The 12,937-nt window shown below is 49.3% G+C and overlaps 1 protein-coding gene across 3 annotated transcripts; it reads right to left on the bottom strand.

Moving 5' to 3' along the window:
• Nucleotides 1-1,158: 1,158 nt before the first annotated feature.
• On the bottom strand, nt 1,159-10,869 carry DACT1 (dishevelled binding antagonist of beta catenin 1). Of its 3 annotated transcripts, none has more exons than XM_087820158.1 (4): nt 10,510-10,869; nt 7,945-8,077; nt 7,058-7,213; nt 1,159-4,073 (listed from the first exon to the last, which is right to left on the bottom strand). In XM_087820158.1, exons 1-4 carry the CDS (start codon nt 10,867-10,869, stop codon nt 2,296-2,298), a joined length of 2,427 nt encoding a protein of 808 aa, XP_087676284.1. In that variant the 3' UTR covers nt 1,159-2,295. The 3 variants fall into 3 exon arrangements, with proteins under 3 accessions (XP_087676284.1, XP_087676283.1, XP_087676285.1); XM_087820157.1 differs by having other exon boundaries at nt 1,159-4,184; XM_087820159.1 differs by lacking the exon at nt 10,510-10,869 and having other exon boundaries at nt 1,159-3,953; nt 7,945-8,763.
• Nucleotides 10,870-12,937: the final 2,068 nt, after the last annotated feature.

Below are 12,937 nucleotides of genomic sequence, written 5' to 3' on the forward strand. Positions count from 1 at the left end.
CTTCTTGCCAAGGATAAACTGAATCCAATCAAACCTCACACAATTTACAGGATACAGAGGGACTAGGTGTTAAGACAACGTAAGGAAACAAGCAAATCCAGAATGTGGGCCTTTCTACAACCAAGTGTCCTGACTTTAAAACTCGATGTCATTAAAAAAAAAAAGTGAGATGACTATTCTAAATAGTTTATAGAGATCTACAAACAGATACAATGCATAACATTGATTGAATCCTGGTTGGGGAAAACAGAGAAGGGGCTATTAAAAAATTCTTGAGCCCAGTCAGGTGGCTCAGTTGGTTGGTATGTCTTCCTGTACACCAAAAAGGTTGCGGGTTCAATATCTGGTCAGGGCACATACCTAGGTTGCAGGCTCAATCCCCAGTCTGGGCTTGTACAGGAGGCAACTGATAGATGTCTCTCTCTCTCTCCCCCTTCATCTCGCTGTAAAAATCAATTTTAAAATAAAAAAACATACATATCCTTGGGTGAGGATTTAAAAAAAATTCTTAAAATAAATTGGACATTTTGAATAGAGATTAAATATTTGGTATCAAAAATTACTGTCTATTTTCCTTGGGTGTATGTGATCATGATATTGTAGTTATGTAAGAGAATCTTCCTGTTCTTAGGAAATACATGCCTACGTTTTCAGAGATGAGATATCATGCCTGAAATTTACTTTAAAATAGTACAGCTGTGTAGTGTGGGGAGGAAGGATAGCCAAAATCTATCCTTGACCTACAAAACCAGCAATATGGTTTAACCTAATACATACATATAGAAAGTTAAAGCAAGAACAGCAAAATGTTAGCAATTGTTAAATCTAGGTGATATCTATACAGATGTTTATTGTACCATCCTTTCAACTTTTCCACATTATAAATATTTTATACTAAAAAGTTGGGGGGGAGGGAATTCTCAGAAATATTTTCCTTAAATCATATCTATCAAATTTACCTTAAATAGAAGTACCTTAACTATTCTAAAGAAGTGGTTTGCATTTCCTCCTTCTTACCATCCATTTGAAGTCCTAAAACCTGCCTTAATTTTTGCAAATATTCTAATGCTAGGATAGGCCTAATATAAATCCCACAATAATCAGTACAAGATTTATAGGTGTAAACATCTGGTTTTATACCCAAATAACAAACTTAAGAGCAGTAAAACAAATCGTTTATTACAGCATATAATGTTATATTAAATTTACACGATATATAAAAACACATACTGTTTATATCATACAGTAATTTAACATCAACAGGAATATCAAAATACTACTCATGCACAAAACATGCTTATATTGGTATAAAAAAAGCAATTTTACACAATACTGTTTACCAAAAAACCATTTTCTTTTTTTAAAAAAAAAAGCCCTTCCAGACAGGGTCAGTGGTCCAATCTGGACTGGATTGCACTAACATGTTTGGGCCAAGGCTTAGGTGGCACAGCGCTCAGTGAGCAATTGTGGGCTTGGAGTCACGCCCAAGGTTATTAGGAGTGAATTTCTCTGTACCCACGGACCAAAATTTTATCCCAAAGGCAAGTCCTCCAAGGGAGGAATGGTTGGATCTGCTGCAAATTAGGGAGGAGGGAAAAGGCATCAAAATGCTGGGTAAACGGCCCTAGAAACGGTTACCGTAACCAGGGACGAGGCACCAAGTGTGGCAAAAGTTTAGTGAATCCCTTCAAGGTATTACCAGCCTCCCCATCCAGGTCACCAGCTCTCTGGACTTAGGGCCTGGTCTTCAAGTTCCGAGTCCAGTACACTAAACAGTTCTCAAAAGACAGGATGGGGGTATGTCTGAGAAATGTAGACTACATTAAAAAAAAAAAAATCACAGAAAACTACCACCGTCCCTCATACCTACTTCACACAACAGGAAAGCCCTCCTGGAGGCACTACCCTCAAGAACCCAGAAACAAATGTAGGTCCTATAATTCCACCTACCTGATCTTCGGATCAAAAAGGTCTCATTCCCACGAAACCTGAACATCAAAACCTGTGCCTTCACAGATGCTCAGGAAATTTAAAACCATCAGCTGATACCACAAAATGTATTCACTATCACCACCATGAAAACCTCAATATTTACTTCTAACCAGCAAAACATTCTTTACCTTCCTTTAAAGGCACTAGCGTCCACATATAATGAAGAAGAGACATTAATTTACTTCGGTTTCATCTCAACGAAAGGAAAACATTCCACGAAATTATTACACACAAAAACTAAGACACCACCTCTCCCTCGGTCACTAGAAAAAAAACACACCACTTTCTACACCCACAACCTACTCAGACGGTCGTCATCAGCTTCAGCGAGCCAGACCGAAAGCGGAGGATTTTCTTCTTGAGGTTATGCGAAGCCTTAATTTTGACAAAGGTTTTGGTGGGGTTGCTGTGAAGGTCCGGGGCCGCGACGGTCTGAATGGGGAGCGTCTGCACGAACTGGGACCAGATGAGGCCCCCGCTCTCCTCCGAGTCGCTGGAGCTGGTGCTCTCGCCCGCGAACTCGCCCTCGCTCACGCTCGACTCGCTGTCGCCGAAGCAGTTGGTGGTGTAGTTGCTCTGCTCGTCCTCGCTGGTGTCCACCACGGTGGAGTGGAAGAGGGACTCGCACTCGGCCGAGTACTCGGAGTCGCTGGCCGCGTAGGCGTAGGGGCTGGCGTAGGGCAGGGCCACGGCGGGGTACAGGCCCGCCTCCCGCCGGCCGCGCCGCGCGCGCCGCAGGGCTTCCTCGTACGAGACCTCGGCCGCCGCGCGCCACCGCCGCGAGTCGGTTCGCTTGTGCTTGGGCTTGGCCACCACCGCCTCGCGGCCGTGGCCGTGCACCCGGCTGCCCGCCCGGTGCGCCGCCCCCAGCTGCCGACCGGGGAGACCCGCCTCGGCGTGGCCGCCCCCGGCCCGCCTCGCCTTGGCCGAGACCTTCCTGAGCTTCTTATTTGTATCCACGTCGTCGGGGAACCGACATTTCTTGCTGGCCGCCCGGGTCTTCTCCCTGACGGCGGGCAGGGCGCCGTCGGGGCCGTGCAGGGCCTGGGCGCGGTGCTTCAGGGCGGAGCCCCTGGGGGCCGCCGCGGGCCGCGCGCCCCGGTGCGGCCTGGCGGGCGGCTGCGCGGGCACGAAGTGCGCCTTCACCAGCGGCCCTTCCTCCAGGCTTTGAGACGAGCCCTCGCTTTTGAAATCCAGGGCGGGCCGCTCTTCGGCGGGGAAGGCCGAGGACGGGGCAGGCGGGGGCGCGGCCGCAGGGGGCGCGGCCGGGGGCGCTGCCTGCAGGCAGTTTTTGTGCGACATCTTTTTCAGTGGCTGGACAACTTTGTTCTCTGGCAGCGGGGCGAGGCCTCTCCCGGGGCTCTCTTTCGGAGACGCAGCTGGGACCTGGCTGCCTTCTTTAGGGGCCTCCCCCGGGACAGTGGCGGGGCACCGGGCATGTTCCTGCGAGGCTGGCTTGGCATTTTTGGGCGGGTGCTTACTCTGAAGTTCAGGGGCAGCGCCGGGCGAGCAGCCCTCTGGCAGCGGCAACCTCTTGCCTTCCAGTTGTTCTGCCTTTGATTCTTTGGACCACTGTTTCAGGGGCGAGAATGTCCCACTGTCCAAAGAGGGGATTCCGCCGGGGGGCAAGGGCGCCTGCTTAGAATTCTTGAGGTTCCCGCTAGCGCCCTGGGCGACGCCCCCGGCCACGCGGACGCACACGCTCGCGTTCCGCAGCAGCCCCTTGGTGGGGTCGGCGTTGACGCTGGTTCTTGGTTTGTTGGTCCTTACAGGGTGTGTCTTTTTCTGGACCAGGCTCAGAATGTAGCCATCCATTTTCTTACTGGATGAAGGATGGGGAGCAGACCACAAACTGCCTGGAGACGGTAAGGGGGTGTCTGTCTTGATGGCGTCCAGCTCGGATTCGACGCAAATGTCACTGGCATGGTTACCCAGCCTCTCCTCGTCCCTCAGGGGGTTGCCTGTCAGGCAAAGGAGAAACATTGGGCTCTGCACGGCCACGGCATGGAGTGGACTGGGATAGCGATAGACATCATTCCCGTTTTTAGACACCAGATCACACTGGTACTTGGGATTCACATCTGCAATGACACCAAGGGGATTAAATTGTGATGTGGAGGGGAAACGGCAAACTGCCTCTGAGGCCTGGTCTTCCCAGTGGCCTTCTGTAGAGTCCAACCATCCTATGAGATCTGAAAAACATTTAAAGGTACACTCTGAAGAAATGAACTGGTCAGCACCAGCTTGCCTCTGGCCAATTTCTAGGAAGACAAATCCGTGGGTAGAGAGAGAATGCCAAAGAATCAACAGGTACTCCATGAGCTACTCCGCTATTTTACATACAGCGCGCAGACTAAAATTCTAAGATATGTAGCCTCTGAAGGAAAAATACTCAGCCATTAAAAAGGAGAAAGGGAGAGGGTGAAAGAGAGAGAAAGAGAGAGAGAGACATGGATTTGTTGTTCCACTTAGTTATATATTCACTGGTTGATTCTTGTATGTGCCCTGACGGGGATTGGCAACTTGGTGAATTGGGGTGATGCTCTAACCAACTGAACTATCTTGCCAGGGCCAAAAATGCTTTCAAATTATTCAATAATATGGGGAAACACCTTAAAGTTTAGTGAAAATCATGATATCATACCAGACTATGATTATATTAAGATTGTACAGATGCAAATAAGAAAGTCTTATTTGAAGACTTATACGAAGCACACCGAGATGCTAACTGTAGCATCTCAGTGTGGTGAAAAAACAAGTGGTGCTTACTCTCTTCTTTGTTTCCTGTTCTCTACATTTTCAATAAGCATGTACTGCATTTATAACTGGGAAAATAAATGTTTTTTTAGTCATTCTTTCTCTAGGCTACTTTCCCCTGTGTTCTATTCCTGGTTTTCCTTTAAAAAACTTCAGATAAACTATACTTCCTACAGGCTTTCTCCTCATTTTGTATTTTTCAGACCTAATTCTTATCAACATATGTTCAAATATAACTGCCAATTGAAAGGTCAGGGAAATTAATCAAATTGCAAGAGACTAATCAAATTTAAATAATAATGACCTTATATTTTCAATTGTGACACAAACAAAATATGGTATTTTTTTTAAGTAAGAAGGAATTCTTGATAAAGTTTTAAAAGGCTGAATAATGGTTTTAATGAATAAATTTTCCATATCTCAAAAATGTAGATGCCAAAATACAATGATATCAAGCTTTCTTGCTTAATTAAACGATTTTGACCCCTCATCTCCGTGAATAGTGCAAATTTCAAATCCTTTCAATGACCTTAAGATAGAGAAAATAAAATTTTTTATCACTATTTAATTTGTCCTCAATTACATTTACTTACTCAATCTTGAAAGCCTTCTATGTGCCAGATTCTATATTAACTGTTTAAGGAAAAGCTCCCTGAACTTCAGTGATTAGCACTCTTGGGAAAATATAGTCTAGACCCAGAAATAATATGATTAATTTGTAAAGAAATGATCATTATGAAATAAAAGTGTCATGTCCTCTCCCCCCTCCACCTCCACTCCCAAGATGTAGCTTATTGTAAGGAGAAACCTATCTTTCTAATATCTTTGCCCATCACCCCTCCTCCACTACCCTAAGGCCTATCTGACTTGCTTAAAGCCACATTAACCTGCACTTCACCATTTGTCCCCTTTCCCTACTTAAGAGTTAAGGAACAAAACAGGCTTCCCAGCCCTCAAGACCCAGCCCAACTGTTTCAGTTATGTGAAGATGTGGCGTTTGGGAGAGGAGTCTGTCTTCGAGGAAAACCTGTATCAAAGTGCCTTTAATGGGTTTTTAAGTTTCCCTCTGAAACCAGATCTGCAGAGTGAAGGGGAGCAATTACCAACGAACTTGAGGCCCAGACACTCTAGATAACACTGATCTGGGCTTCCCCAAATGATTGCTGCTGACAACACACTGTACAAATACAAAGACACCAGCCAATTAGCAGTCTCAGTTGTTTGGTGCTGTTTGCATTGTCTGGACTCAAGAATTCAGTCTTATACCCAGGAGGAAAACACAGACAAACCAAGAGTGTAGTGGCTTATGCCAGCACCTACAGCTTCTCTACTCCCCATATTTTCTCCGCTCTTTTGAGGAATCAAAACAAAGCAGAACTAAGGAAGGAGTCCCAAGTTTCAGCAACAACTCTGCCATTCAGCAGACGAGGAGTCTCTGACAAAAAGCATCTAAAACCATATTTCTCCTCTTTTTGATGAAAAGGTTGAACACAACAACTTCTGAATTCCCTTGGTGTGGTGTGTGGAAAAACACGGACCTGGCAGTTTAGGCTAGAGCTTAATCCGCCTTTGTCACTCACTTGCTATTTAGCCTTAAACAACTTACCTAACCTAACGCTAGGTTTCATTTTCTTATACATAAAATGGAGCTAACAACACCTGCATCCTGCAGAACTGCTGGGAGGATTCAAAGGAGATAAATGTATGCAGACCCTCCAGAACAGTGTGTGAAGCATAGCAGAAATGCAGAAACTCTTCTCTCTGGAGGTAATTGCAAGGACAGCCCAAAATGAGGAACAATGGCCCATGGCCTAAGGGCGTTTCATCCCACCCACCTGCTAGGAGAGCTGCTATCATACAAAGCTTTCTGGAGAACATGGAAAGGCCACTGCTCCCTCAAGTGCCTAGCAGCCCTTGGCCAGGCTGACAGATATATTTAACTTACTGTAAGCTTTAGCTTTGAATGATTCAAGAAGAAAACAGATACAAAGTGGTTTTCAAAAGAAAATACAAGTTAAAGCCTAACAAAGCCTGTTAAGCAAAGGCTCAGAAACAGAGTTCTAAACCTATAATATCGGGACAGGATTTCTAAAGATAAGCTGAATCTAAAGCCAAGTGGCACCCAAAGAGGACTAGAATAGTGGTCATCTTGGTTCTAGATGCAACTATGGCACTATATGCAGCAAGTAGATGAAATTCTTGGAGCCTTTGATTTTCATCAGCAAAAGGGGTTGAAGCTACGTAGTCTTTAAGGAATCATTGACCCCTTCCAATTAAAAAAATGTATATTGATTCTTAAAAGGCTTACCTGCTGATTTGGGGCAACTATCTGAGATCGTCAAGGTAGCCTCCAAGGGGCTGCAAAAGCAGGTGCTGGAATGACAACTGGATAAACACTCACTGAAGACTGAGTTAGAGGAATTGGAAAGAGATCCTGAAGCCCCATCACTCAGTTCATAAAACCCTACAAATAAAAACACCATTTGGAATTAAGATCATGTCATGCAATAATATACATTTGTGCTTAAAAGGAAAAGGGATAATCATCGAGAAAAGGTAGGAAAGGGAGACTTTGGAGGGGGGAGTAATTTTGGCTCACTGGACTTAGTGTCCTGATTTTACAGTTTTATTTCAAGAAATCCTTAGAAAAAGGAAAGAGCCCATAACCATGGGTACATTTCAAAGTTACTCTCATGGTCAAATTGACCTTCCTCCTTGACTCAACCTTTAAAGATGTACAAGGAAAGAGACTTAGGTCTGCCAAAGCCTCAATGTTATCATGAACGTTTCAGAAAGAATAACTTGAAGAGAAAACTATTCTATTTAAGGAGCCAAATGGTTTAAAAGAAAAAAAAAAAACTTTCAAAGTGGTCTCAGGAAGTTGAAGTGTGACTAATTTTCTAGCCCAGTTCTGACTTTCTCAAGTTTCAAAGGAGGACCGCTCTTCCAGAAATTTGAATAGAAGCTTTTATTTTTAAACTCGGGGGACTCCAGTCAGATCAATCTCATTATTAAAAATTTTGTAGTCTGGTTTTAGTTCCCTCTCATACAACTGAATGGCAGCCAGACTGCTTTCTTGTTCTCTCTGCACTGGAAACAAACTCAACTGCCATTTGCAGGTCTGGGAATGTTAAGCACAGGGGCCCAGGTGGAACTCCTGAGTCCAGAATGGTGTCCTTAAGCTCACACACTCACCTGAGCTGGGCCGGCTGTCTGTCTCTAGGTGCTCTTCAGATGTCTTTTCTACATCTAGTCTCAGGTCACTTATCTGCTTGTCAAGTTCTTGCAACTGATTCAACAAACCAGCATCTCTTCTCCTCAGACAATTCTGATTAGGAAGAAATGGAGAAAGGAAAAATGAACACATTTTTGTGACAAAGAACCAGAATGTTTGCTGTAAGTCTTCAAATTACCATTTAGAGAGTTCACTAAATCTTCCAAAACTAAAATTTACTGGATGACCCAAAATAAAGAAAAACTTCAAGTATATGTCCCATGTTTAATTCCACTTTCTCACATTTTATGGTGATATAAAATTTCTTCATAAAAACAATACTTGCTTTTAGTTTCAGCTAATATAAAACTTACTTTTTATAGGTAAGGGTAAAAAAAACCGCACTGAGACTTTATAATATCTTCTGTGTGCAGCCAATTTTTTACAAAACAGTACTTCACAGTAGACTCTTTAATTTGAAGTCAGAGTGTAACAGATTTCCTATAATCTTACTTAGGTGAGATTTTTCTGGCCAAATGTCCTGCAGAGCTTTGTTTTCTATTAGTTGCTTTGTGGAGTTTAATCAGTCTTAGAGTCTTTGAAAGTGAGAAACTAATACTAATAGCCAGTGCCAAGTAAAATGTGAGCTGGCAGAATTCAAAACCCTCAAGGGAAGGTCCATCAAGATTTGAACTCAACTCGGGTTTCCAAAGGTGACAGATCTGTAGTGCTAACTCACACCGCCACCTAGTGCTTCCTATTGCTAGAAAAAAAAAGAAAAAAAAAAACAACAACCAAAAAAGAAAGAAAAAAAAACCTCAAAAGGCATCTGGTTCAAATCACAAATGCCAAGTCTACAAATGAAAATAGTACCCCCAAACACTGACTGGACTGGAATTCTCCTGACATGTTGCTGCCTTGCTCCCCTCCAGGGGACAACAGGAATGTGCCACTCATAATCCTGAGATTCATAAAGACAAAAAGGTGCTATTGTACAAGACAATGCATAAAATGTCAACGACCAGGCACAGCCGGCAAGAATTGGCTCAAATCAATGTTACATCCAAAATCTGGTCTGCTACCAATGGAACACAGGTAAAATGCCAAAACAGAGGTGCCACACAACCCATGATGAACATACATCCCTACAAAATAGATTCCTGTGAATTACTCCTCCTCTTGCGTGTCCTTTGACTTAAAAAGCTTGGGCATAAACCATACGCTTGTCTGCTAGGATGTGTTTCTTCAGGAAAAAGTGAACCTAACAAGTAAAAGCGCTTCGATGATCAAAAAAGAGAGAGATTATCTGAAAAGAGATAATACGAGAAAACACTTGACAACCACACAGCATCACCACATTCCTTATTGCAGGAGGGACATTATCTAGCATGTGTCTAGTTTCGGATAGTATCACATGGTCAGATAAGGATTTTTTTTTTTTTCCCCCTGCTGCTTTCAAAACTACATTTTTGAGGTCTCAGAAACAAAGCTGCCGCCATCATTCCGAGGCGGGGTCAAAAGCTGTTCACCAGCACATTAAGGCCAAAGTTCTTTTTCTTCCCCGTTAATGAAGATGACACGGAATGACGGCGGCCCTGGCGGGACTCCAGCAGCACAGAGGCTCCCCGAGCAGGTTCCCTCGGCTCCCGCCGCCGCCGGTCGCGGCCAGCAGTACGTATAAAATGAGAGAGGAGGGGCACTTTTTCCAGCCAAATTTCCATCAGTTGCGTCTGTTTCAGCAGCTTGTACAAAGGGCTTCTATTTGAGATGCAGCAGCAGCGCGAGCGAACGCTGGCGCGGAGGGGAGCCCTGGGGGGGGGGCCTGGGGGGGAGCCCTGGGAGGGGCCCTGGGGGGACCTGGGGGGGAGCCCTGAAAGGGGAGCCCTGGGAGGAGAGCCCTGGGGGGGAGCCCTGAGAGGGGAGCCCTGGGGGGGGAGCCCTGAGACGGGGGGGCCTGGGGGGGGAGCCCTGAGAGGGGAGCCCTGGGGGTGGCCCTGGGGGGGAGCCCTGAGACGGGGGGCCTGGGGGGGAGCCCTGAGAGGGGAGCCCTGGGGGGAGCCCTGGGGGGGGGAGCCCTGGGAGGGGCAGGGCTCCTACGTGCGCTTCCGCGTGATCGTAACATTGCGCGTGGGACAGGGAACCGCGCCACAGGACCCCTCTCGGCTTTTGTCCCCTCTCGGCGGGAGGGCAGGCAGCGAAGGAGACCTCCGAATGAGAGGGCATTTTCACTGAGGGGCTTGCGAGCCTTCGGGGAGGGGGCATGCATTCATTCGTCTAACTAGAGAGCTTGAAGGTGACCACCAGGCCACTCCCCGAGCCCCGAAGGGAGAGCGGCCACCCTTCCCCGCAGTCCTCCCAGGGTCGCCAGCCCCTGGCCTGGCACAACGCGGGGCACGCAGGAGCGGGGGAGGGGGGCAGGGAGGGCGGGGGTCCCGGGAACCGCCAGAATTTCCCCAGCCAGAGGCACCCTCGAGCCCGCCCCAGATCCCCTTCCTGACCCCGACCCGTCGGCCGGACAGCCGTGCCTCACCCCGGGCACGACCTACCAATTGCTTCCGCAGCAGCAGAATGTTCTCCTCCAAGAACTTCTCCTCCAGGCGGCTGCGCTGCGCCGCCTCCCCCGGCAGCTCCCCGGCCCGGGGCGCGGCGCCCGCACCCGCGCCCGCACCCGCGCCCGCCGCGCCGCGCAGGGCGCCCCTGACCAGCAGCTCCTGGCGCTGGCGCAGGTACTCCAGCTCCGCCAGCCCGGCCAGCGTGGCCTCCTGCCGCTCCCGGGTGCGCTGCCGCTCCGTGTCCGCCTCGCCCTTCTCCCGCCAGCGCCCCTCGGGCTCCGCCGCGCGCTGCTCGCCCCGGGCCGGCGCCTGCGGCTCCAGCTCCCTCGCCGTCCCGGCGGGACTCGGCTTCATGGCCCCCAGCCCCGCAGCGAGCCCCGTCACCTCGGCCGGGCGCGCGGGCGGAGGAGAGGGGCGCTCAGGCTGCGGCTCAGGCCGCCGGCTCACGCCGCCCGGGCGGCGGCCGGGAGCGCTCGCGACCCGCTGGCTGCAGCCGTCCGGGCCCGAGCGGCGCCCGCCGCGGCCCGCCGCTGATAACGCCCTGCCCGGCGCTACGTCACGCGGCGGCCGGGCGAGCCCCCGCCCGGCGCCCGCCTCCCCGCGCCGGCCCCTCGGCTCGGAGGCCCGCTCCCCCCGCGGCCCTCCGTCTGTCGGGGCGCCGCGCCGCGCCGGCCGCCTCCCGCCCCGCCCCCGCGCCCCGCCCCCGCCCCGCCCCCGCTCTCCCGCGGGTCTCCTCGCCCCCTGACGAGTTCGCTGCGCCCGGTTTCTGCCCCGCTCCGCGTCGGTTCTGCCCCGCCGCACCACGCCAGGGGCGAGCCCCCGAGCCCCGGCTCCTGTCCCCGCCGCCTCCGCGGGGTCCGCCCCGGGGCGCCGCCGTCGGGCTCCCGGAGAACTTTCCGAAACTCCGCGCAGCGGCGGCTCGCCACCTTAACCCTTCCCCGCACGTGCCCGCCGGCGCTCGCGCCGCGGTCGGCTGCCCGCCCCTCCCCGGCCGGGCCGCGGGGCCGTCGGGGCGGCGTCTGCCGCGCGGGCCTGGACGCCCCTCGGTGGAGGCGAGCCCTGGGCGCGCAGGGCGGTGGGGCTCTGAACGCGCCCAGCTCGGGTTTGCGGCTGTTGCGGTTCCTCGCGGGAGGCGTTCAAAACCAGGCCGGCCGCCGCCGCCCTCCCGCCGGCCCCGCGCCGCGCGCTCCGGCCGTGGGCGAGTTTTTACTGTTACTCGGTCTGCGCTCCGCGAGCTCGGAGGCTGACCCGAGACTGCTGGATCTGAACCCAGTTCCTGCGGGACTGGCTGGGCGGGCGAGGTGCCGCACCTCTTGGTGCCTCTGTTTCCCCAAGGATAGAATGAGCTGTGGGGAAAATTATAATAAAATCGAGTATAGCATCATATACCCGGGGGGGAGGGGCATTTATTTACGACGTGGCACGCACATAGATAGTAAGGGTTATATGAGTTGCAGCTTTTTTTTCCCCCTCCAGAAGATTTCAGACTTTCCCTCAGAAGTAGCATTTGTGGTGTGGTCATCCCAGCTGGGGACACTGGTCACAGGGAATTTCAGTGGGATAGGGGTCTGGAAATGCCACCTGTCTATGGAAAAGTAGCATATCTATTTTTAAAAGCAGTACATCTAAGAGCCTCGGGAATTGAACCCAGCAAGTCACAATTTGCTGAAGTTCAGGCAAAGTGTGTGAAGGAGTGCATCCTCCGTCATTATTTCAGATTCTTCCACCTTTGCCCAGCTGCTTACCCCTGCGAGGAATTCTCCGCTTCTCCCCTCTGTGTGGTCTAACCTTCCCTCCAAGAGCAGTTCACATCCCTCCTCTGAACAGTTAACTAACTGCATGAGTATCTATCTGATTTTACCAAATGCTACCCGTGTGGTTATTTATCTGGGTATGTACACATACACCCACATACATAGGTGTTTCTGTGCATCTCTTCTCTCCAATTGCATCAAAAAAGTTCCCTGGAGTCAGGGACTGTTTTAATACTCTCTTAGTATTACTGTTCTCAGGATGATCGCTAGAGACTCAAGAAAATGTACGTTGGTTGTAAACTGTTTTTATTTATTAATGTACCTTCTAACTAACTTAATAGTATCCACTTAATTCCCGAGACAAATAGAATCAAGTTGACATTTACCAAAAAAATAAAAAGGAAGAGTTCCTTTGCCATCCCTCATTGACCTCCCGATTGCTGCCCCTCACAGGCATAAGAGGAACTATAATTACAATCATGATTCATAATTAACAAGATCCTGTGTTAGAACTAAAAATGGAATTATGTTCAGGTGTTCATCAGCTTTTAAAACAAAACCAGTTTTATTCAGGTCACCTATGCTTTATGCCTACTGTGTGCCAAACACTGTACTTGATAATACAGGAACTAATTTTTCCTCCCAAATTTTAGTGGGGCACTAGAAAA

Source organism: Miniopterus natalensis, chromosome 1 (assembly GCF_054644295.1).
Source record: "Miniopterus natalensis isolate mMinNat1 chromosome 1, mMinNat1.hap1, whole genome shotgun sequence".
Classification (NCBI taxonomy): Eukaryota; Metazoa; Chordata; class Mammalia; order Chiroptera; family Miniopteridae; genus Miniopterus; species Miniopterus natalensis.